Genomic DNA, 21,696 nt, shown 5'->3' with positions numbered 1-21,696 from the left:
GCCAAGGACAGACCCTTGTTGGGCATGCTTTGAGATGAATCCTTTTACAGAATTATCATCTGCTCTTTTTGCTCTGAAAGAGCAGTTGGATAGGTAGTCCTTAAACTGTAGTGTGACTTTGATCAAAAACATATAGAAGCTAGCTCGTGGAGTAGAAATGAGATGGCCACTGTCACATAGGCTCTTTCGAGGTGTAGAAGTATGGCAAAAGCGAGCATGTACTAATCTTAAATGGAGCAAAATCCATGCTGTTTGTCTGAAAGCATATTATATTTGTGTTTGTATTCAAAGATCTGATTGTAAATTATTTTTCTAGAATCTTAGAAAGAGGGCATACGTTGGCTGCTATGTGAAAGTCTATAGATGCTGTTAGTGCAGGAATTGTGAGAAGAGGTACTATGAGTGTATGTTTGAAAGTTTAAAGTAGGGATGTAGTTATAAGCTATAGATTATAAATATAAATGAAAGTAAGTGGTTTACATAGTAAGTGGTATCCTATTTAAGGATACTGGGTTGTACAGCATGAAAGTCAAGGTTATAACTGAAGTCTGTCTTACCAAGGAGATCTTGTACCTTTCTTTTGTTAATGGCCTAGAAGGAGAAACATGGGTAATGTAGATAATTATATGGAGGAGTGGCTGGAGTTGATGGTTGGGTGTTGTCAAAGTATACAGTATAAGTTGCAAGAATATGTCTATTATATTATATCCTCTATTGTCTTAAGCCCATTACTTGTGAGTACTTTGGTTGTTGCTGTTTTAGAGAAGGATTTATTATTAGCAGCTGATTTGATGATATGCCACATTTTTTAGAGTGGCATTAGCAGGACTGTTGGGAATCTTAAATGTACTGGGCTTTAGTAGCGTGTCACAAAAGGGTGTCTAAACGACGACTGCAGTATTCGTAACAAAAACCAATGCCTTAAAGTAAAAATAACTGAATACACAGTAACCACTCCACCACTGGCTAAAATATCCTTCCAAAGGCACTGTGTGTAAAAAAACTTCACTTATTTAAAATAGAGTGCTTTCGTTCTATGAACTGGAACTTCTTCAAAATCTCAGTTATAACTTTTTCAGCCTATATTTCAAACAAAGTGAGAAAGATGTGGTTACTTAGTCTGTATTGATGTGGTTTCTAGTAGTGTGCTGCAGCAAGGTTTTTTTGTTACTTTAGCAGAGTCTGTTTATTTTTACTTCCCACTTTGCTTAAAGTATTCAGAATATTTATTACTGCTGTGTGGTGGTCTGCTTTCTACACCTTCCAAGCCTTGTCTCTTCATTGTATCTGATGTTCAGTTCATAAGTCAGCTAGGATATTTTATGCCTTGCTTTCTGAGCTTTTTAATTGGGTGCAGTCTGTCCTGAAAGAATCTATCAACTTGTAAAATATAGAGCTGATACAGGGTTGCTACAGCAGTAGACAAAACTCCAGTCAATAAGCTACAGTTTTTCTAAAAGACTTTCTTTGAAAATTCTAGGATGATCATGGTTTTTAGTACCCTAGGAGGTGATATCTGAGGGGCCAGTGTGTGATGATATGGTTTGGATCACTGATTGAGCTGTGCAGGCTATGTAGTGGGTCTAACCTATGTAGAATGTTTGTTATAATAATGTCTAATAAAGCTGTGTTTGGTGTGTGGGTTAGGTCTGGTACCACTGGCAACAACCTGTGCCAGATTGTGCAATGTAGAGAACCTGGTGGGGGCAGGGAGAGAGACAGAATTAATTCCCTATGTTCCCAGAGACAGCAGCTATATTGGGGTTAGTTTGCTAAGCTGGTACTTAACTTATGATGAAGACTAGCGGTAAATAGCCCAGAACCATTTGGTCTCACAAGGAAAGCATAATCTGTTAACTGAAAGAGAGTTCTGCTTAGAGGAGCCCATGAGATATCACTGAATTTTGTAACAGTAGGAGCAGTGGCACTCTCTATTCAGCAAATTTTCTTAGGTCTTTCTTGGACACCTTGGTAGCTTCCAGCATGCACAAAATAATTTTGCATGGGAGGGGACACAATATCTGCTAAAATAAAATGTACGACAGAATGTGAATTATACCCAGGTATATGAGGGAACTAAGTATCCTCAGACAGAGTTAGATCTGGAATAAAAACAAAATTAATGGACTACTTTTATGAAAGGGTGTATTGTACTACTCAGCAGAGCAACCTGTTCCCACAGGCACTATTCAAAGAGTAGAAGAAACAGTGTTAATGTAATATTAGGTCAGCCAAGGCCTAAACTGGAGGGTATAGGAGCACACCCCAGGAATCATTGGGGGGTACCATATTAATTAATCCAGTTGGTTAATGAAGTATTAGATCAACTAAGGTAGAAATGGGGAGTGCACCTTATTAACTTTTTTACTTCAACCATTATTATTTTTTAGATAGATTTGAGTCATTCAAATTCCACTGTGTTTATTTTTTATTTACTTTTATTTATTTAACATTTATTTACTGGGAAAGTCTGACTTGGAATGAAGCCAATTTTCAGCGGTGGCCCGGGGAGAAACACTCCAGATTCATGTCTTTGAATTGTGGGAAGAAACTGGAGCACCCAAAGGAAACCTACACGAATGCAAGTAGGGCATGCAGACTCCGCACAGAAGGCACCCCAGCCAAGAATCGACTCGGAGAACCTCTTGCTTTGAGGCAACAATACCACGGCTGCACCACTGCGCCATCCAATACTGTTTATACAGTATTAATCAGCAAAGGCACTGCATTGGGGGCAGCCACGTTTTTTTGTTGAAACACTGCAAAAGCACTTTGGGGAAAACACAATGGCTTTAATGTGATTGCTGGTGATAATTAACTATGTGTACAAACAGGCAAGAACATTAAACTCATTCAGTAAATAGTAAATTACACTTTTTCCTTGTTCAAAGGTTTTTATTAAGTTTTACAACAAAAGGTATAAAAATGAAATGTAATGATATGTTAATAGTAGAGTATGGATAAATAAAGTTCAGAACATTTTAATTATAAAAACTAAGTATTTACAATATGTACAACGTGCTGGAATCTTATTTATTTATTTATTGATTGACTGACATCTGATTACTGGGAAAGTCCGACTGGGTAGGTGCCATTTTTCAGAGGAGGCCTAGGGAGAAAAGCTCCAAAGTATTACAAAACATTTTAAGAACAATAATTGTACAGTCTTTAAAAATAATACAAAAAAAAAAACAAATACAGTTTAAATAATTATACTAAATTAGACATAATGGGAAAACATTGGTTAAGAGCAGATACAAGTTTTATGACAGTGCTATAATACTTAGAGAAATTTTAGCCAGTTTATAGAGAAATTAAATGTAAGCTAGTATAATAGAAGCAGGAATTGAAATACAAAGTGAGAGAAAAGCAGGATGTTCTTCGTTTTCCATTGCTGCAGTCCTTACTATTGGGTATAGTCCGCGTCCAGTCGGCCCGAATACCAGAGTATAAGGCTGACGTCGGTCAGGGCGCATTAGACTGACGTCAGTACGTCAGGGTACTAATGCGCATGACCGACGTCATATCCTCAGTCTTTTTTGCCGCATGGTCCGATGCAGAAGCAGTTTTGCGAGTGCAGGTTGGCGTTCTGAAATATTTCGAAAACCGGAGTTTCAGACCGAAACAGAGTTGGCTAAGTACCCGTTGGGAACATTTTGGTTTTCTTGCCTCAGTATTTTACCGGATGTCAGAAAAAGTGAATAACTGTATTTCTTGTGGGAAACAGATACCTCATAGGGATTACCATACCTTGTGTATACCTTGTTTAGGGCCTGAGCACGACGTTGTTGGTTGCCGCTCTTGTGCTAGGTTTAACAAACGCACTATTAAGAGGAGGTTAGACTGTGCCAGGTTAGTGTTTGGGAAGCGTTGCAATTATAAAATGCCGTCGGATGCTCCGGCCCGCTTGGCCCAAGAAGCGCAAGGACAAAACAGCGAAGCCTAGGGTTGATGAACCTGCAGTCCCGGACGTCGGTTCTTTAGAAGGCTCAGTGGAGCCAGAGGTTTTGCCAGGAGTTTCCTTGGAGTCTCAGGCAGAAACTTTACTGTTACAGGATGTGCCTTCTCAGGAGGTAGGCCAGGCTGAGGGGGCTTCTCAGGTAACTGTTCTTCCCTCTCTTCCCAAGGTAGTTAGAGCCTCTCCTTCTGTTGCCAAAACTTCTTTGAGAGGTAGGCCTAGTTCAGCTTCAGTGGGGGCTTCTCCTAGCATTTCGGGTTCTGTACCTAAGAAACATATGCTTAAAATGGCAGAAGATTTGATTACTATGATTAGAGGTTCTATGCCCCCGCCTGATAAGAGGCCTAGGGTGGAACCGAGTTTGATAGTTTTGAACAGTGTTCAGAGGCTTCAGAGTCTTCTGCGGAAGACTTGCAGGAGTATCCTACTTATTCTGATTCTGATGTGGATGATTCCACTCCTACAGCTTCTCCTCCTGAGGATTTCTCATTTTTAGAGACTCTGCATTCCATGAGGGAGCACTTTAAATGGGAAGGCCAGGATTACTCTGATTCCAGGAAAAGGCTTAGGGAATTCTTGTTTTTGCCCCAGCATAGGCCCTTAGCTATTCCTCCTGTGTTGAATGTGGTGGAAGATGTTTTTGCAGAGGCTTCCCTGAATCCTGACTCTTTGCCTCCTGCTCCTGTTAAGCCTGATAGGTATTATAGGGTGCCCGAAGCTCATAAGTATTTGTTTAAGAGTCCTAGGGCGGACCCAGAAACTATTTCTCAAGGGCCTAAAGGTGTTAAGGCTTCTGTGGTTAAAAATCCTGTTCCCACTGATAAAGAGGCAAGGGCCTTGGATAGGTGGGGAAAGAAAGTGTATACTTCTTCCACTCTAGCCATGAGAGCGTTGAATTGTCAGTTTCACATGCTAAAATATCAGAATTATCTCCTTTCAAAATTAAAATCTAAGGTGGATGCTTTGGCGGAAGGTATTGAGTGTAAAGAGTTGCTGGACTTGGTTCATGTGTCTGAGCAAGTGGGTAAGCATTCTTTGCAATGTGGTTTTGATGCTGTACAGGCCTCCTCGAGGGTGGCTGCTACTAGTTCTGTTCTTCGCAGGCATGCCTGGTTGAAGGATCAGAATTTAGCTGAGCATGTTAAGACAAGGATTTTGGATGCTCCTTTACAGTCTGATGTGTTGTTTGGATCGCCTGTGGAAGCAGTTTTAAAGAAAATGGAGGACAAAGCTAAGTCTATGCAAACTGTTAAAGATTTTTGCAGGTGCAGCCACCAAGTTTAGTAGAAATTGGCCTGCTAAGGGTGGACATATCCTGCTTATGATTCCCAGTCTAGGGGTAGGTCTAGACGTGGTAGGGGCAGGGCTCAAGGTTCTTTTAGGCCTAGAACAGGGAGTTCACCTGCTCAGACTTCTGGTGAGGGCAGGGGTCAGTCCTTTCGTAAACAGACCCAATGACCTGTCCTTTCAGCTGCCAGTAGATTCTCGTCTGGCAGCTCCTTTGGGAGGAAGACTGTCTCTTTTCAAAGAAAATTGGGATTTAATTACTCAAGACAAATGGGTGTTGGATATCATTCACCACGGTTACAGATTTTATTTCCATACAATGCCCCTTTCAAAGGCATGCCAGACGTTCCTCCTCCACAAAGAAAGGAGGCTCACAAGCAAGTTTCTCAGTTACTCCAGATGGGGGCCATTCAGCCAGTCCCTGTATCAGAAAGGGGCCTAGGATTTTATTCGCCTGTTCCTAGTACCAAAGAAGGGGAACACGTGGAGACCAATTTTGGATTTATCTCTCCTCAACACTTTTCTGGACATTCCCAAGTTCAAGATGTTGACGTTACAACAGCTTTTACCTCTGCTGGGCAAGGATCACTGGATGGTAACTTTAGATCTCAAGGAAGCTTACCTTCATGTGCCTATAAGGCTAAGTTGCAGGAAGTATCTGCGGTTTCGAGCTGGAAATTCTCATTATCAGTTCTCTGCATTGCCCTTTGGCTTATCTACTGCGCCCAGAGTATTCACAAAGGTTCTGGCTCCAGTGATAGCTTATTTCAGGCTTCAAGGAATTCCAATCTATCCTTACTTGGACGACTGCCTGATTCTGGCTCAAGAAAAGGAACACCTTCTACAGCATCTGGAATATGTTATAGCAGTGCTAAGATGCCTAGGGTATTCTGTGAACGAAATAAAGTCCAGTCTAGTACCCTCTCAAGACATGTGCTTTCTGGGTGTGAGACTGAATACAGCAGCCCAGATGGCCTTTTTAACCTCGGACAAACAAAAGAGTCTGTCACTTTACTTCCATCAACTATCTCATCAGTCCGTGCTGACTGCAAGGACAGTCCTTCAAGCATTAGGGTTCATGGCATCTTGTATTCTGGTGCTTCCCAATGCCAAACTGCATATGAGGAAGCTACAATGGTATCTCAAAATGTATGGACACAGCACTGCCAGGATTTGGACACTGTCATTCAAATAATACCTTGCCTTCAAAAAGAATTCTTGTGGTGGGCTCAGGAATGTCACCTAAACAAGGGACTCTCTGTGACCCGGCCAGAGGCAAGTCAGATTTTAACGACAGATGCCTCGGACTTTGCTTGGGGAGCTCATCTAAATGGAAAGTGGATACAAGACAAGTGGCCTGCCAGACTACAGCATCTACATATCAACATGAAGGAGATGTTAGCAGTCCAGTTTGCATTAATGGCTTTCAAGTAGTTACTTCTTCCAGGGCAGGTGTTGATTCTAACAGACAACACAACTGTCATGTGGTACAGCAACAAGCAAGGGGGAACACATTCTTATCCTCTATGCAGGCAAGCAATGATTTTATGGGAGACTGCGCTAAGCTTGCAACTAACTCTTCAGGCAAGGTTTCTGCCAGGAGCACAGAACTCCTTAGCAGATGTGTTAAGCAGACAAATCATGGATCCCCACAAGTGGAAACTGGATCTTCATGTATTTCAGAAATTGACAGTGTCATGGGGAACTCCAGACATAGATCTGTTCGCTTCTCCACTAAACCACCAGCTGCCAAAGTATTGCACAAAGGGGTTTCATCACACAGCTTGGAAAGTGGATGCTCTGTCTTTCAGTTGGAAAAACCTTCATGTGTATGCCTTTCCACCTCTGCCTCTTCTTCCAAAGGTACTATTAAAGGTCAGACAAGACAGGCCAAGGATGATTTTGATAGCTCCAGATTGGCCTCGCAACACTGGTACCCACTACTACGGAGTCTGGTAAAGAAGCCTCCATGGCCTTTACCTCTGATTCCTCATCTGTTATCTCAGAAGGACGGTCATCTGCTCAATGTCAAGCTTCACTCTCTTCATCTAACAGCCTGGCATATTCTGTGTTGAAACACGGCAGGTCTCAACTTCCTCAACAAGTTTTAAATGTGATTATGGAAGCTAGAAGACCTAGTACAAGGAGAGTGTACGCAGAAAAATGGAAGAGATTTTTATTTTGGAGTACAGCAAAGAATTTGGAGATTTCTGAGCCTAATTTGAGTGTGGCTCTTCAATATCTTACTGAGTTGTTGGACAAAGGTTTGTCCTTCTCTTCCATTAAGATTCATGCTGCAGCAATTTCAGCTCACTATGATTGTGACCCACCTTTGTTTTCGCATCCTTTGTTCAAGCAGTTTCTTAGAGGGGCAAAGAATATAAGACCCCACGTAGAGCTCCTACTCCTGCTTGGGATCTCAATTTTGTGTTGGAAAAACTTACTCTACAACCTTTTGAGCCTGCAGCTACTGCTGAATTGAAATACTTGTCATGGAAGACTGCTTTTCTGTTGGCTATTACTTCTGCAAGAAGGGTGTCTGAGTTACAGGCCCTTTAAAAATTTTCCCTTTTCCAAGGGGGTTTTTGGGGTTTAAACCAAACATTTTTGTATTTATAAACCCCTAAAAAAAAATTTTTCACATTTTTCAAGGAAATTGCATTTTTAAAAACAAGGGAAGGCTCCAGCAGTTTTTTTTTCTTTTTTTTGGCACGGGGAAACCTGTTCAAAAAAACCTGGGGGATTTTTTGCTTCTTTTTTTAAAGGAAGGAGACCATGGGATTACCTCTTCCACTGGGCATCCATTAAAAGATTTTGGGGTCAAAAAATTTTTTGGAAGACATTTGGATTGTAACTTTTCTAAGAATTTCCCCTTTCCCATTCTTAAGCTAGGGCGGTTTTCCCCCTTTTTTGCGGATTTTCAGCCCCTTTTCTTTTTTTGCCAGTTTCCCCGTTTGGGGTTTTTCCCCCCTATAAGGCTCAGAATCAAAACTGACGTTTTTCCTCCAAAAGAATTTCAGGATTTTTGGGTTTCAACCTTTTCCCCTTGGTTTATTTTGGGTTGGGTTTTCAGCTTTTTTTTGTTTATTTTTGATAAGCATTTTTTTCGGAGGGATTGTCTTTTTATCTTCACATCTAAAGGCTGAGGAAGGCCCCCGGGCTTATTTGGCTCTTAAATCGCCCCCCCCCTGCCCTCTTTTTGGGGCCAGGGGGAAATCCCAAAGAAAGGACGCAGCAAGGAAATTGAACTCTTTTTTATTGGTCAAAAGATTTTTTGTTTTGGGAAAAAACCCAAAGGGGGGAAAAATTGAAAAAGGGGGAATTTTATTTTTGCAGTTCAAAACTTGTTGGGAAATCATTAAAAGGGGGAAACACAATTTTTTTCAGATAAATTAAAACAACTTTAAAATGTAATCAGTTTTCATTTTTTTGCTTAGATTCCCCCTCCGCGTTTTATTAAGCAAATGTATGTTAAAACCCGGGGAACCATTAAAATCCTATGAGCCGGGAGGATTTTTGAGATTTAGAAAAGGGATTTTATTTTTTTCAGAGAAGAACTCCTAAAGTGTAACCCAAAATGATCCAGGAAAAAAAAAATTTTTTTTTAAATTGGAAGTTTTTTTATTTTTTTTTTTTAAATTTTTTCATCATTTTTTTTTTTTTTAATTTTAAGGTTACAAATAAAAATTTTTGTCTTGTCTTAATAAAAATTTTGAAAGAACCTTTTTGTTAACTTTTAAAAAGGGATTTTAAGGTTTTAATTTTGGGGAAAAGGTCCAAATTTGGAAATTAAGTTACTCAAAAATTTTTATAAGAATGGGTTTCCAGTTTCATGGTTTTTTTTTAAAGTTTTACTTTTAAAAATGTTTGGGTAATAAACGAAGTACAACATTTTCCAAAGGGTGGTTATATATTTATGAATAAGGGTTTCATTAGTATTAAGGCAGGTTTTTTTGGTAAGATTGTTAATTGTGTTAACCTTTAAATTTTCCCCCTTTTTTTGGGATATTGAAATAGAACAGTTTTTTTGGTTATTTTTGACTTTAGTTTCTTAGACCCCTTTAATTTTTCCCCCCCTTTTTCTCCTTGGAGTGGAAAACTGTTTTCAGCTTTATCTTAGTTTCCTTGGGCCTTTAGAACCCTATTTAAAATGGAATTTTGAAACTCTTTCTGGCAATATGGCAATATTTTTTTGGTTAAGATTTTTAAGGGGTTTGATTTTTTAAAATTGTACCATGTTTAATGCTAAAATTCAACTTTTTTTTGGTTTAATACTGTTATTGTTTTTAACCTTTAAAGTTTTTCCCCCCAATTTTTGGTGTTTAAATTTGGGGTTTTTTACCCACTAATTTGTTTTTCCCATTTTTTCCCTTTCCAATAAACTTTTCTGGTTTTGTCCTTTTTTTTAATTCATTAAAGTTTGGCTAATATTGCAAAACCCAAATGTGCTTTTCCTTGGAATTTTTGTTTGAATTTTGAAAAAAAATTTAAATGTTTCCTACTTTTTGTTATTCCCAAATCCCAGTTTGCGTTACTGTGTTTTACCCTGCTTTTTGTTGGGGTTTCTTTCGGGGTGGTGTTCTCCCAATTTAACGGGCCCAATATCAAAACAGGGTCCAATTTCTAACCTATTAAGGGGAAAGGGGCCCACCTTTTTCCCCCCTGTCAGGTGGTAAGCAAATCCCCCTTTAAAATAATTTCCCCCCCAGATTAAGGCCTCCAAAAATTAAGGCAACTTAGCAAAGCAAAAGGAATTGTGCCCCATGCGAGGGAAAAAGGGTTGCTAATCCCATTTGGACTTGGACCCCATTAATCCATAAAATAAAACCAGATTTCCTAAAAAAATTTGCCCCCAAAAAATTTAAAAAAGGAAAAAATTTAAAAGAAAACCCGAATAAAACTCCTTCCCATTTATATTATCTCATAAATTGGGTATTAAATTATTCCTTTCCAAACAAATTCCATTTAATTGAAAAATCTTTGGAATCTTGTCAGTAAAAGAAGGCATTAATTATTATCCAAATATTAATTTGAATTCAATTCACCAATTCACCCCTTCCCCTAAAGCCTTAATGGTTTAAATTTATATTTTAAAAATTTAAAATTAACAGATAAATTATGGCCTTTCCCGGTTTTTAAAAAAAAAGGAATGCCTCACCTAGTTCATTTTTAAATGGTTTCAGTTTTCCCACGGGGGCGTATTATCCTCCAAAGGTCCATTAGGTACAATCATTTATCCTGTTTGGGACAATGTATTTATATATTTAAAAAAAAATTGGAATTTCAAATTACCCTGTTTTTTTCTTTTTCCTGAACCTGATTGATTTCTTCAAATCAGTCTCCAGAGCTGTGGACGAGGGTAAGGCGGTCCACACAACCTATCTGGGCCTCGCCAAGGCCTTTGACACCACCCCCCACTCTGGAATCATAGATAGACTTAATAAGCTGGTCAGTAATCTCTACGTCACTCGATGGGTTGCCAACTGGCCTACTGACAGAACCCACACTGTAAAAGTAACCAACTGCAAATCCAGCTCCGGAGAAGTGACAAAAGTGGAGTACCTCAGGGTTCAGTCCTGGGACCGCTCTTGTTTGGCATCTACTTCTCTGAAGTACAGGCCAACACTAAGGGACTCTGGCTAACAAAGTTCGCAGATGACTGCAAACTGGGAGCCATTATTGAATCCCCAAATGATGTGGATACTCTACAAAAGGGCCTTACAGAAACAGATGCTTGGTGCCAGAGCCATGGGCTCAAGCTCAATGCCAAGAAATGTATAGTTATCCCCTTTGGGAAAAAAAACATGTACCCATGAATTACCACATAGGTAGCAGTACACTAAACATCGAAAGTGTGATAAGAGACTTAGGGACACAGGTGGACAGTGGTCTCGCCTTCGATAACCACATCGCCACAACAGTCAGGAAATCCTTCTATGTAGCACACCTCATCACTAAGGGCTTTTCATCCAGAAAAAAGGAGGTCATTGTCCCACTGTACTCATCCCTCATTAGACCCATTATAGAATACAATGCCCCGTTTGGTATGTACCTCTCAAGACATCTGCAACAACTAGAAAGGCCGCAGAAATACCTCACCTAAAGAATCACAGGCCTAAAGCAGATGCCCTATGCTGACCGCCTTAAAAAACTCCAGCTATACTCTATGTCGCATATCATCTACTCAGAGGCAATCTCTGCTTAACATACAAGGCTATGTCAAACCCAGAGCTGTTGGACATGCTACACTTAAAGAAATCCCAATCCGTCAGAGCCACACGCTCCAGGGATCTAAACTTTGTCATCACAATAAACAAAACATGTTGGAGGGATAAGTTCCTGACCCAGAGACTCCCCAGACTCTGGAGTAGACTGCCCATACATGTCAAGCAGAGCGCCTCTTTGGCCCTCTTCAAAAGGAACCTTGACGATTGGATGGGAGAAAGGAAATTCACCCCGGGGATCACGTCAGTCGCCCTGCTAGACAGGGGTACAGGGAAGTAAATAGTGTGGGAAGAAATAGCCAGGGAATTGTTATGGCTAGGCTTGTATAGGCCCCAGGGCCGATAGCCTAGTACTGACCTATGAACCTATGCTGATGGTACTCCATGTTTAACAGTAGTGCTTAGAGTCTGGCTGGGGAGATAAGAAAATGAGATGCTGATGTGAGTTCAGTCATGGGGGGGGGGGGGATAGGTAGAAGAGTGAAGAGACAGCATTTGGAAAGTGCCCATTGCTGTACTTCAGAACGTGAAACAGAATGTGGCTGGACCAGAGGACACAGTGGTAGCAACAGGGTTCTGATGGAATTTGCTCATATTACATATACAGACCAGCTCTGTACATAGGGTACATTCTTGCCTAGAGCATGCAACATTGCTGTATACTGTGAAATGGCACTGGCAATGGACAGTGTGACGTTGGATATGTTGTGGGGAGAGTGGATTCCATAGATGCCAAGGTACGGCTGCATTTGACATTCTGTATACTTTTTTGTAGGCCTTACAAGGGAAAGGAAGTTGGGCTGGCTTTCTTGCAATGTAGAGTTACCAACATGCAACAAGAAGTGGATGGCTGGAATAAATTAGGTGAAGAAGAAGGGATATAATTTGAACACACTGCATTGTTTGGATTAGTTGAAGAGGAAGGACAGAGAAGAATGGGGGTGTGCTTGGTAATTGGAAGGTTAGGTAGTACGAGAAGGATCTGAGGAAATGCTGTTTCACAAAGAGTGTGTTAGTGCTCATTAGAAAGGTAAAATCTTTTTAGATGGAGTAGAAAATGAACAATGGGTACTTGTGTATTATCGCAACCACATTATATAAACATGATTTAGACTGCAGGTATGCAGCAATTTGTGGTGGGGGTATTTTATTTCAGTGAGGTACACTTATGAAAATGTCGCCACAGAATAAGGTATTGGTATACTGTAGCTGTTTATTGCACTTTATTTTTTTAAATGTATATTTCAGTTAGACATTCACCATCACCTTTTTATCTGCGAAACAGTAGAGCAGCAACCACATTTAAAAGATGATGGGATGCACCATTAAAAATTCAGCACTGTGGGGGTATATTAGCCCAGCTGTGTCTGGCTGGGGCAGCTAATAAGTATTTTAGCTTATTAGGTAGCACTTTAACCATATCCCTTTACTAAACCCTAATGGGAACAGCCGAAAGAAGAACAAGTGTACTAAAAACCTGTGAACCTTGCATACTGCTGTGGACCGTCGGGAAGTTTTAGATCTGAAGTAGGAGATTCATTTGTCTGCAACCTGTGGGTTATGGATCCGATATCGGATCCGAACCAGCATGGTTTACCAGCTATGGATCCAAGCTCTCAGCTCCTCCCCTCACCCATAATGCCCTGCTCTACCCTCATGACCTCAGATCTCGTTTGCCGCGCTGGTGACCAGATTGTGTTTCTAAAGCTCTTCAGCTAAGTGCAGTTTTATTAGTTTTAAAGTGCTAATTTTTGAAGTTTTGTGTGAAAGTTGTGTGGAAGTGTAGGTTTCCCTATTATTTAATCATACTTTTAGTGTTTCAAAATTTAATTTTACTTATCCCTCCCCTCGCTGGTAGCGTAGTGTGTGTTTGGGCCTGTTGAGTGCTTTTGTTACTTTACTTTAACTCTAGTTTAAGTAACCTTTTTTGCTTTTGGGATGTCTGAACAGCCCAAAGCTGTGTTCTCCAAGTGCTCCGAGTGTGGCCATAAGCTTTCCCCGGCTGATGGCCACACTCGGTGTGTTAGATACCTTGGGGTTGAACACCTCAATTCTGGATGTTCCATTTGTGCAGGGTTCAACCCCAGGGCATTGAAGGAGCGGAGGTCCAAGCTTGTCTTGGCGGGTCTTTTGCCACCGGACTCGGCTCCGGCCTCCTCTCCTTCGGGGGTAACCATTTCTACGGTTATCTCCTCTCTGGCTCCCCCTCCTCCTCCTGGGACTCAACCTCCCTGTAGTGGTTCGGAGGAGAGGGAAGCTAAAAAGAAGGACCGGAGGGAGAAGCACCATAAGCGGCGGGCCGAGACCTCTGTTTCGGTCCCGCCAGCCAAGCGAGCTTCTCCTCCGGCCTCCTTGTCTGCTGGCTCTCCCCCTTCTCGGCTCCGGTCTCCAGTGTGTTTTTCACCGGGACCTGAGGAGGAAGAGACCCGATTTCCGTCGAGGCTATCGAGGAGGCACTCAAGGCCTACCTCGGTAGCCTCGTCGAGATCAACTTATAGCCTGTCAGACGCTGATCTGGACCGGATGATGAGAAGGTTCATCCAGGCCCAGATGCAGATGGGAGTGCTCTTGCCTCCCCCCCCCTCTGGGGGGGAGCTCAACCCCTTTATTCAAGCCAATTGCTCCTTCTCCGACTCGCTACCCGGGTTCGGAGCAGTTGGAGCCGAGCAGCTTCGGAGCCGGGGGTGGGTCGGCGCCAATAGTACTTGGTACTTCGGATCCAACCCTGCCCTCGAGTGCTTCGGATCCGACCTCTCGGAGCCTGGATCCGAGCTTCGGATCCGGGGGGATCACTGCTCCTTCGGCGCCGTCTGTGTCGGAGCGCACTGTCCCTTCGGATCCGAGCGCTTCGGCGCCAGCTCCGATCCACTCCTCGGATCCGAGTGGGAGCCGATTGTCGGATCCTTTGGTCGAGGTCGGCTCCCCTTCGGCTTTTGATGTTGTGGAGAGGGCCCTGTTGAGGGTCTCCGGACCCCCGGCACTTGCTTTGGCTCCGTCCCGCGCTCCCTCTGCACTGGGTCAGGCTTCCACCATCCGGCCCTTGGGACAGCCCGCTCCTGTGCCCCAAGCTGTTCCCCTGGAACAGGTTACTGTTTGCGAGGAGTCCTCTGACAGCCCCCCCCGGAGGATGTTCCCGCAAACATACGTGCAAAAGGAGGCACATTGACTCCCCCGAGTCTCTCACAGAAGACACGGATTTGGAGGAAGGGGAAGGCTCCCCACGGTCACCCCCCGAGGATGTCTCATTTGGAGACATCATGGAAATGCTCCGCATAAGGGGGGGGTGGTCTGCCCCCAAGTCTTCCTCGGACGAGTCCGTGTTCTTGGAGGCATTTGAAGCGGGCCCGTCTACCTCTTGGGTGTCCCCTCCTGCCGACCCCCTGGTGGACCTCATTACCACCAGGGCGTGGAAGGAACCGGACACCGTGGAGCCAATCCCTAAAAGGCCCGACCGTATTCTCAGTCCCCCGGCTGACCGTGCCCATTGGAGTAAGGGGCCTCCGTAGATGCCATGTTGACGGCGGCGGCCACCAAGAGGGAACTTGCTCAGGAGAGTCCCTCAGTCCATCCCCCGAGCAAGGAGTCTCAGATGATGGACCGCTTGGGGAAGCGAATGTTTAGCTCAGCGACCTTCTCTGTAAGGGCGCTGAACTATCTGGCACACGTGATTAGGATGCAGCGCGATCTTATTAAAGAATACGCTGCATCCCCCCCCAGAGTCCATGTCGGAGGAGGACAAAGTGCTGCGCTCCACCCGCATGGCCACTCTAAGGTCCGTCACCAATACCTCTATGCGGCTACTCTCCCATGCTACGGAAGGTGCCGCTAGAGCCGCAGGGGCAGGCCTAGTTACTAGACGTCAGGCCTGGCTCCATCATTGCAATTTCTCAGAGCCCTTCAAGGCGTCATTTGCGAACGCCCCCTTCGATGGTTCTGCCCTCTTTGGCAAAACTGTTCGCGACACTTTGACCCAGAGCGAGAAGGACGGGAAGACGCTGTCTGCCGTCGGAATCCGCTTCTCTGCACCCCAGAGGCCCTATTCTAGGAACCAAAAGGGTCAGAAGAAGATGTGGTTCCGGAAGTCGCAGCAATCCCAGCCTGCTCCGGACAACCAGTCCTTCCATGGCAGAGGAGGACAGGGAGGATGCCGCCCTAGGGGCAGAGGGGCTCCTAGGAACTTCGGGTCCAGAGAACCCTTCTCTGAACGGCCCGCGCAGCAGCCCTGAGGGGTTGCCCGGCTGCTCCACTCTGGAGGCAGTCGGGGGACATTTTTCGGAGCACCTAGCTGCATGGGAGTCCATAACATCAGACCGCTGGGTCCTCCAGATCATATCCAGAGGATACCATATACCCCTTCTTCACTTGCCAAAATTGAAGTCCCTCCCCGACGTTCCACCCGGTCAGTGGGAGGCCGCTTTGGCAGAAATTGGCCATCTGCTAAAGAAAAGAGCCATCCAGCCCATCCCCCCAGACCAGATCGGATCAGGGTTCTACTCCAGGTTCTTTTTAGTGCCAAAAAAGACGGGGGATCTCAGACCAATTTTAGACCTTTCACTCTTGAACCTGGCAGTTCCCAAGGAGAAGTTCCGAATGGTCACGCTGCAGTCTATTCTCCCCCTTCTGGGAGAAAATCACTGGATGTGCTCCATAGACCTCAAGGATGCGTACTACCCCATACTAATGGACAGGCTCTCCAGGAGGTTTCTCCGCTTCCGGCTGGGAGCCAGTCACTACCAGTTCCGGGTCCTTCCCTTTGGTCTCACCACAGCCCCCAGGGTGTTCACCAAAGTATTAGCAGTGGTAGCGGCCCACCTGAGGCTTCAGGGGGTACAGGTCTTTCCCTACCTGGACGACTGGCTCCTTACCGCCCCAACAAGGCATCTACTAATATTGGCGCGAGACTCCTTTCTCCATCTTGCTCCCCGTCTGGGCATCACTATAAACACAAAAAAATCCAACCTAGCACCCACGCATTTCATAGATTTTATAGGTGCCAGGTTAGACACAAGGAGATTAAAAGCCTTCCTCACTGCGGACAGAGTTCAAAATTTGCAACTCCAGGTGCGGGCCATTCTCCACTCAAGCTCAGTTCCGGCGGAGTTGGTCCTGAGGGCTCTAGGGTCCATGGCGTCTGCTATAGCGCTTCTTCCTCTCACCAGGTTCAATATGCGCATCCTCCAATGGACACTCCTAGTCCAGTGGTCGTATCTTGCTCTTCCTATGCATCATCCCATTGCGATCAGCAAGGCTTGCAAGCGGTCCCTCCTGTGGTGGCTACACTCTCCAGATCTCCACGGAGGCCGCCCATTTTGTGCCTCTCCCCCACTCGCCACGGTGACCACGGACGCCTCCCGCCTCGGGTGGGGGCATTTGCAGGCCGGACCGCCCAAGGCACGTGGAACGATTCAGAGACCTTACTGCATGTCAACGTTCTAGAGATGAGAGCAGTGCTCTTAGCGTTGCTAGCACTTCAGGCCTTTCTTCCCTTGGGAACAATTGCGATTCAATCGGACAACATGTCGGTTGTCTGGTATATCAACAAGCAAGGAGGAACCAGGTCTTACCCTCTTTGTCGAGAAGCCATGAGAGTTTGGGAATGGGCAATCTCCACCAACCGCTTTCTCATAGCAACGCATATTCCGGGTCGGTCCAACATCCTGGCGGACAAACTCAGTCGCACCATTCTCACCCCTTACGAGTGGTCTCTCAATACTCAGGTAGCGGAACGCATATTCGCATGGTGGGGAACTCCTTGTTGCGATCTTTTTGCCTCTCCCTCAAACACCAAGTGCGACAGTTTTTTCGCTCTGATACCTCCTCCCGGAGGTTCCCCAAGAGACGCTCTGGTGCATGCTTGGCCACCCGGTCTTCTTTATGCTTATCCCCCCTTGCCTCTGATGCTCCAAGTTCTTCAGAAAACCTCTCGGTTGGGGTGCAGAATGATTCTCATTGCTCCATTTTGGCCTTGACAGATCTGGTTTCCCTTCCTAAGGTCTCACTCTGTGAATCCTCCTTGGATTCTAGATCCCATTCCGGATGTGATATCTCATCCATCCCACTTATCTCCTCCGAACCTGGACAACCTGAAGCTGACCGCTTGGCTGCTCCAGTTCCACTCTTGATCAGGACTCCCGGTATTTCGTCCCCTGTTAAGGCCATCCTGGTGGCAGCTCATAAGCCGTCCACTAGGAAAGTCTACCGCAGCAAGTGGAAACGGTTCTCGTTGTGGGCGGAGCGGCAGGGCCTAAACCCCTTCACAGTTCCTCTCCCTTTGGTGCTTGATTTCTTAACCACTCTTTTTAATGATGGTGCCAGCAGTTCCATGGTCAAAGTACAACTTGCGGCGATTTTCCATTATCACATTGGTCATGACTCCAATCCTCTGATGTCGGCCAAGTTGTGTAAGATTTTCCTTAAAGGTACTTTTCTTCTCAGGCCCCCTGTAAAACAAGCGGTTCCTCCTTGGGACCTTTCCTTAGTTCTCCAGGCCTTGACCGCCCCCCCCCTTCGAACCGGCGGCTACGGTAGATCTGAAATTCTTATCTTTCAAGACTGCCTTCTTAGTAGCCATTACTTCGGCCAAGAGAGTTTCAGAGCTTCAAGCATTATCAGCTAAACCTCCTTACTTGGTCTTTCATCCGGACCATGTTTACCTCAGGACCAACCCGTCCTTTCTTCCTAAGGTAGCTTCTGAAGCAAACATTAATCAATCCATTAACCTCCCTGTCTTCTTTCCTAAATATGAAAACAAAGGTGAATACAAGCTTCACTCCTTAGATGTTCACAGGCAACTTAGATTTTATCTAAACAGGACGGCTGGTCATAGGCAATCCGACCAGTTGTTCATTTCCTTTGCTAAATTTAATTTGGGCAAACCAATTTCTAAAGTCTCATTATCTCGCGGGATTTCACAATATATCTTATTGGCTTATCAAGCTTCGGGAAGGCCCGCACCGGAGGGTGTCCATGCCCATTCAACCCGGTCAGTCTCTACCTCGGCAGCCTTTAAGGCTAGGATTCCTCTAGATGATATTTGTGCAGCAGCCATGTGGGCTTCATCTCATACTTTTATTTCCCACTACAAGTTGGATCTTGCATCTAGGGGTAGAGCATCCTTTGGCTCCGCGGTGCTCCGGAATATCCTTCCATGATGGCCCAAGATTCAGGTAGCTGGGGACTCTGTCCCACAGGTTGCAGACAAATGAATCTCCTACTTCAGATTTAGAAGTTATGTACTCACCATAACGTTCCATCTGAGTAGGTGTATTCATTTGTCTGCAACCATCCTGCCCTCCTATCCCCCTGGCCTTTCAGTTTCCTGCATATGGTGTGTTACCCTTTTCAGGGTGTTCTTGCTGTTGGCAAACTCGATCTGAGGTCATGAGGGTAGATCAGGGCATTATGGGTGAGGGGAGGAGCTGAGAGCTTGGATCCATAGCTGGTAAACCATGCCGGTTCGGATCCGATATCGGATCCATAACCCACAGGTTGCAGACAAATGAATACACCTACTCAGATGGAACGTTATGGTGAGTACATAACTTCTAATTCGTTCAAATGCCATTCCAGATATTAATGATATCTGTTCTGCAGGGTGTTTTTTTTAATTAATAGAAACCACCAACAGCAGAACCAACCTATTGTTTCTTTGTTTAATTAATAATTTTTGGAAGTATGTCACTCGAAATCCAACATAAATCACACAAGCTGTTCAGCTGTGCATGTATAACAGGTGCACAGTCCTTTCCAGATAACGATAGTTATCAATTACGTTTCCTTCCTTTTAATTTAAACTTAAAAAACAATAACACAAAATGAAGTACAGACACAGACATCCAACTTGTTTTCCAAATCTTTGTGAGCTATATATAACATACTTCGGCAGGAGAACGGATTGGAAATGAGCTGTATCTCCTGTTCAGAATGTGGTTGCGATAGTACGTAAGTACTGAACAAGGTAAACCGTTGCACTCAAATGGACTCAAAAGTACACAGGTTATCTTTTGTTGATATGTATGTATGTTGCATGCCTGTTAGCCTCTAAGTGCAAGAAATCTGGACAAAGTTAAAAATAATGACAAAGGCCTAAAATCAGACGACATTTTTTAAATATTGTTCTTATAAACCTAGATAGTTGGTAGAATAATTAGTTTTGTGTTATCTTGCCTTTTCCGAAGGATATGAAGTCTGAAACTCAAATGAATGTCATTATTTAGAGACTTCAGTCCTCAGTGATTATTCAGAAATTTGCCAGAAAACCATACATTTTATGAGTAGCAGACCAAAAAAAGGTGTGACAAAAACCTGGACAGTTGAGGGGTATGATGTAGTGCGAGCCTAGCTATAGTGCATAACAGCTCTGTATTTTAGCAACTTGTTTGTGTTGCTTAATGCATCTATAACAGCTATAATTAATTTTCAGTGATACCGAGACTGGCTTTATTTGTTGCTGCTTCTCTGGTTCTTATGTTTGGTTATTGCTGTCTTGTTTTGAAGTTTAATTTGTAAGACACCTTAGTGCTGTCTGTTGTTGTGCAAGAGTCTGAATATTAAGTTTGGATAAGCACTGTTTCTTTTAATTGTGCAATTTTCCGTCTTCATTGAAGAGCTGCTGTCATAGAGTTCTGCTTGAGATTAGATGTATAATTGTATGCATTTGAGTTTGTCTGTGTTCTGTGATAGACTGATTTCCCATCCAGGATCAGTTCCTGAGTTATGCACTTTGTATGCTGGGATAGTCTGGCTTCCTACAGCCCTGAATTGGATAACACAGGTCGTGAAAATGAACTGGTGGTCATCACATTCTGTGAAGTTATTCTCAATGGTGATAGGCTCACATTGTTGATGAATTATGATTTGAATGTACTAACCATTATTATTAAAATGTTATTTATTCTCAATTGTTGCCATTTATCTGGTTTCTGACATTTTAACATCTATCAATATTCAGTAAGATGTGTCTTTTGCAGTAACATTAAAGAATGATGCACACATTGTACTAAAGGGTTAAAAATATAACAGTGTACTGAGGTGACATAAGGGTTCCTGCACGCAAGAAGTTTTTGTGTGCAATGTGATCTCACTCTCTGTCTCTGTTCGCACAGTATCTGAAGCGTAGGCAACATTCATTGGGAAGGTGCACAGCTCAATTAATTGCGTGAGCTCAAATGTCACAGTTAGAAGAACACTTAAGAAGTAAAGTGACTTAGAAATCCTTGTGAATTGTTGTGTTGTCAACTTTGTGAATGGGATTTATACCACTAAGAAAATATACTCTTCTGTGACATTCTTTCTTGTCTGGCAGGTTACTTTGTTTGTTTGCTGGGGTACCTAACAATGAACCATGCAGTCCCCAGCAATGGAAAAGAGTATAATAAAGTTCCACCATTGCAAGAAGGAGATATACTGCTTTTTTGTGCCTGAACAGTGTCCCATTTGTGAAGAGAACCTAAGTGCCATGAGATTAGAAGAGGCACCTGTTAGCATTCCTAATCCTTTTGTGAATGGACATCGGGAAAAATGTTCATTTGTACTTCGCCCTACCAAAGGATCATTTCTCAAGTAAGTAGGGTGATATTCAAGCTTTACTTTCACATTTTAAATATCCATTTTTACATGTATGTCTTCTGGTATTATAATTAAGCACCAGAAAGCAGAACTTTAAAGAAATGAATATCAGAATGATCTCTCGTTATAAATTATGGTTTCTTAATATAATTTGTGAGAACCATCTTGCAATTTTGAGTTATGAAGTGAGAGAAGAAGACTGAAAGACATCTTTGACTAAATTGTACTTTCCTAGAAAGTTGTTAAAGTGGCTTGGATTAGTACAGTCTTGCAGTTAGGGCACTGATGTAGAAACCGCCCAGGAAAAAAGTGACAGTTTTACCATTTTGTGGCTTAAAGTGAAGTGTTTAACCCCTGAGGATTTCAGTTCATACAGCAATAGAAAGAGGTTAAAACCAGACCTTATTTATAAAATAATACTAAAAAATTTAAACAGATGAAAATAGAATTTAATAAGGGAAAAGTTTTAGCATTTATTTGAAATATCATCATTCTGCAGTCCCTCTCAAAAAGGATGGTGTGTGGGTGCGTGCGTGCACGAGTGTGTGTGTGTGCGCGTGTGCATGTGTGTGCATATGTATGGGAGCCATTCAGACTGGCAGTTGCTTGTTTGGTTAAAGAAGTGATTTCTTGAATTATTTGAATCACTGCTTTGTCAGA

At 43.4% G+C, this 21,696-nt stretch overlaps 1 protein-coding gene across 2 annotated transcripts in view; it reads left to right on the top strand.

Annotated features, from left to right (window-relative positions):
- Window positions 1-21,696, top strand: part of MKRN2OS (MKRN2 opposite strand) — a 275,687-nt gene that overhangs the window by 113,142 nt on the left and 140,849 nt on the right. For both annotated transcript variants that reach the window (XM_044078070.1, XM_044078069.1), the window contains one exon: window positions 20,774-21,030. In XM_044078070.1, coding sequence (XP_043934005.1) covers window positions 20,813-21,030 — 218 coding nt within the window. In that variant the 5' untranslated portion in view covers window positions 20,774-20,812. The remainder of the gene's footprint in view (window positions 1-20,773; window positions 21,031-21,696) is intronic.

Source organism: Protopterus annectens, chromosome 7.part0, assembly GCF_019279795.1.
Source record: "Protopterus annectens isolate FY-2018-M chromosome 7.part0, PAN1.0, whole genome shotgun sequence".
In the NCBI taxonomy this organism is placed as follows: Eukaryota; Metazoa; Chordata; order Ceratodontiformes; family Protopteridae; genus Protopterus; species Protopterus annectens.
Note: the sequence above shows the minus strand (reverse complement) of the source record. Positions and strands in the feature narration are given on the sequence as shown.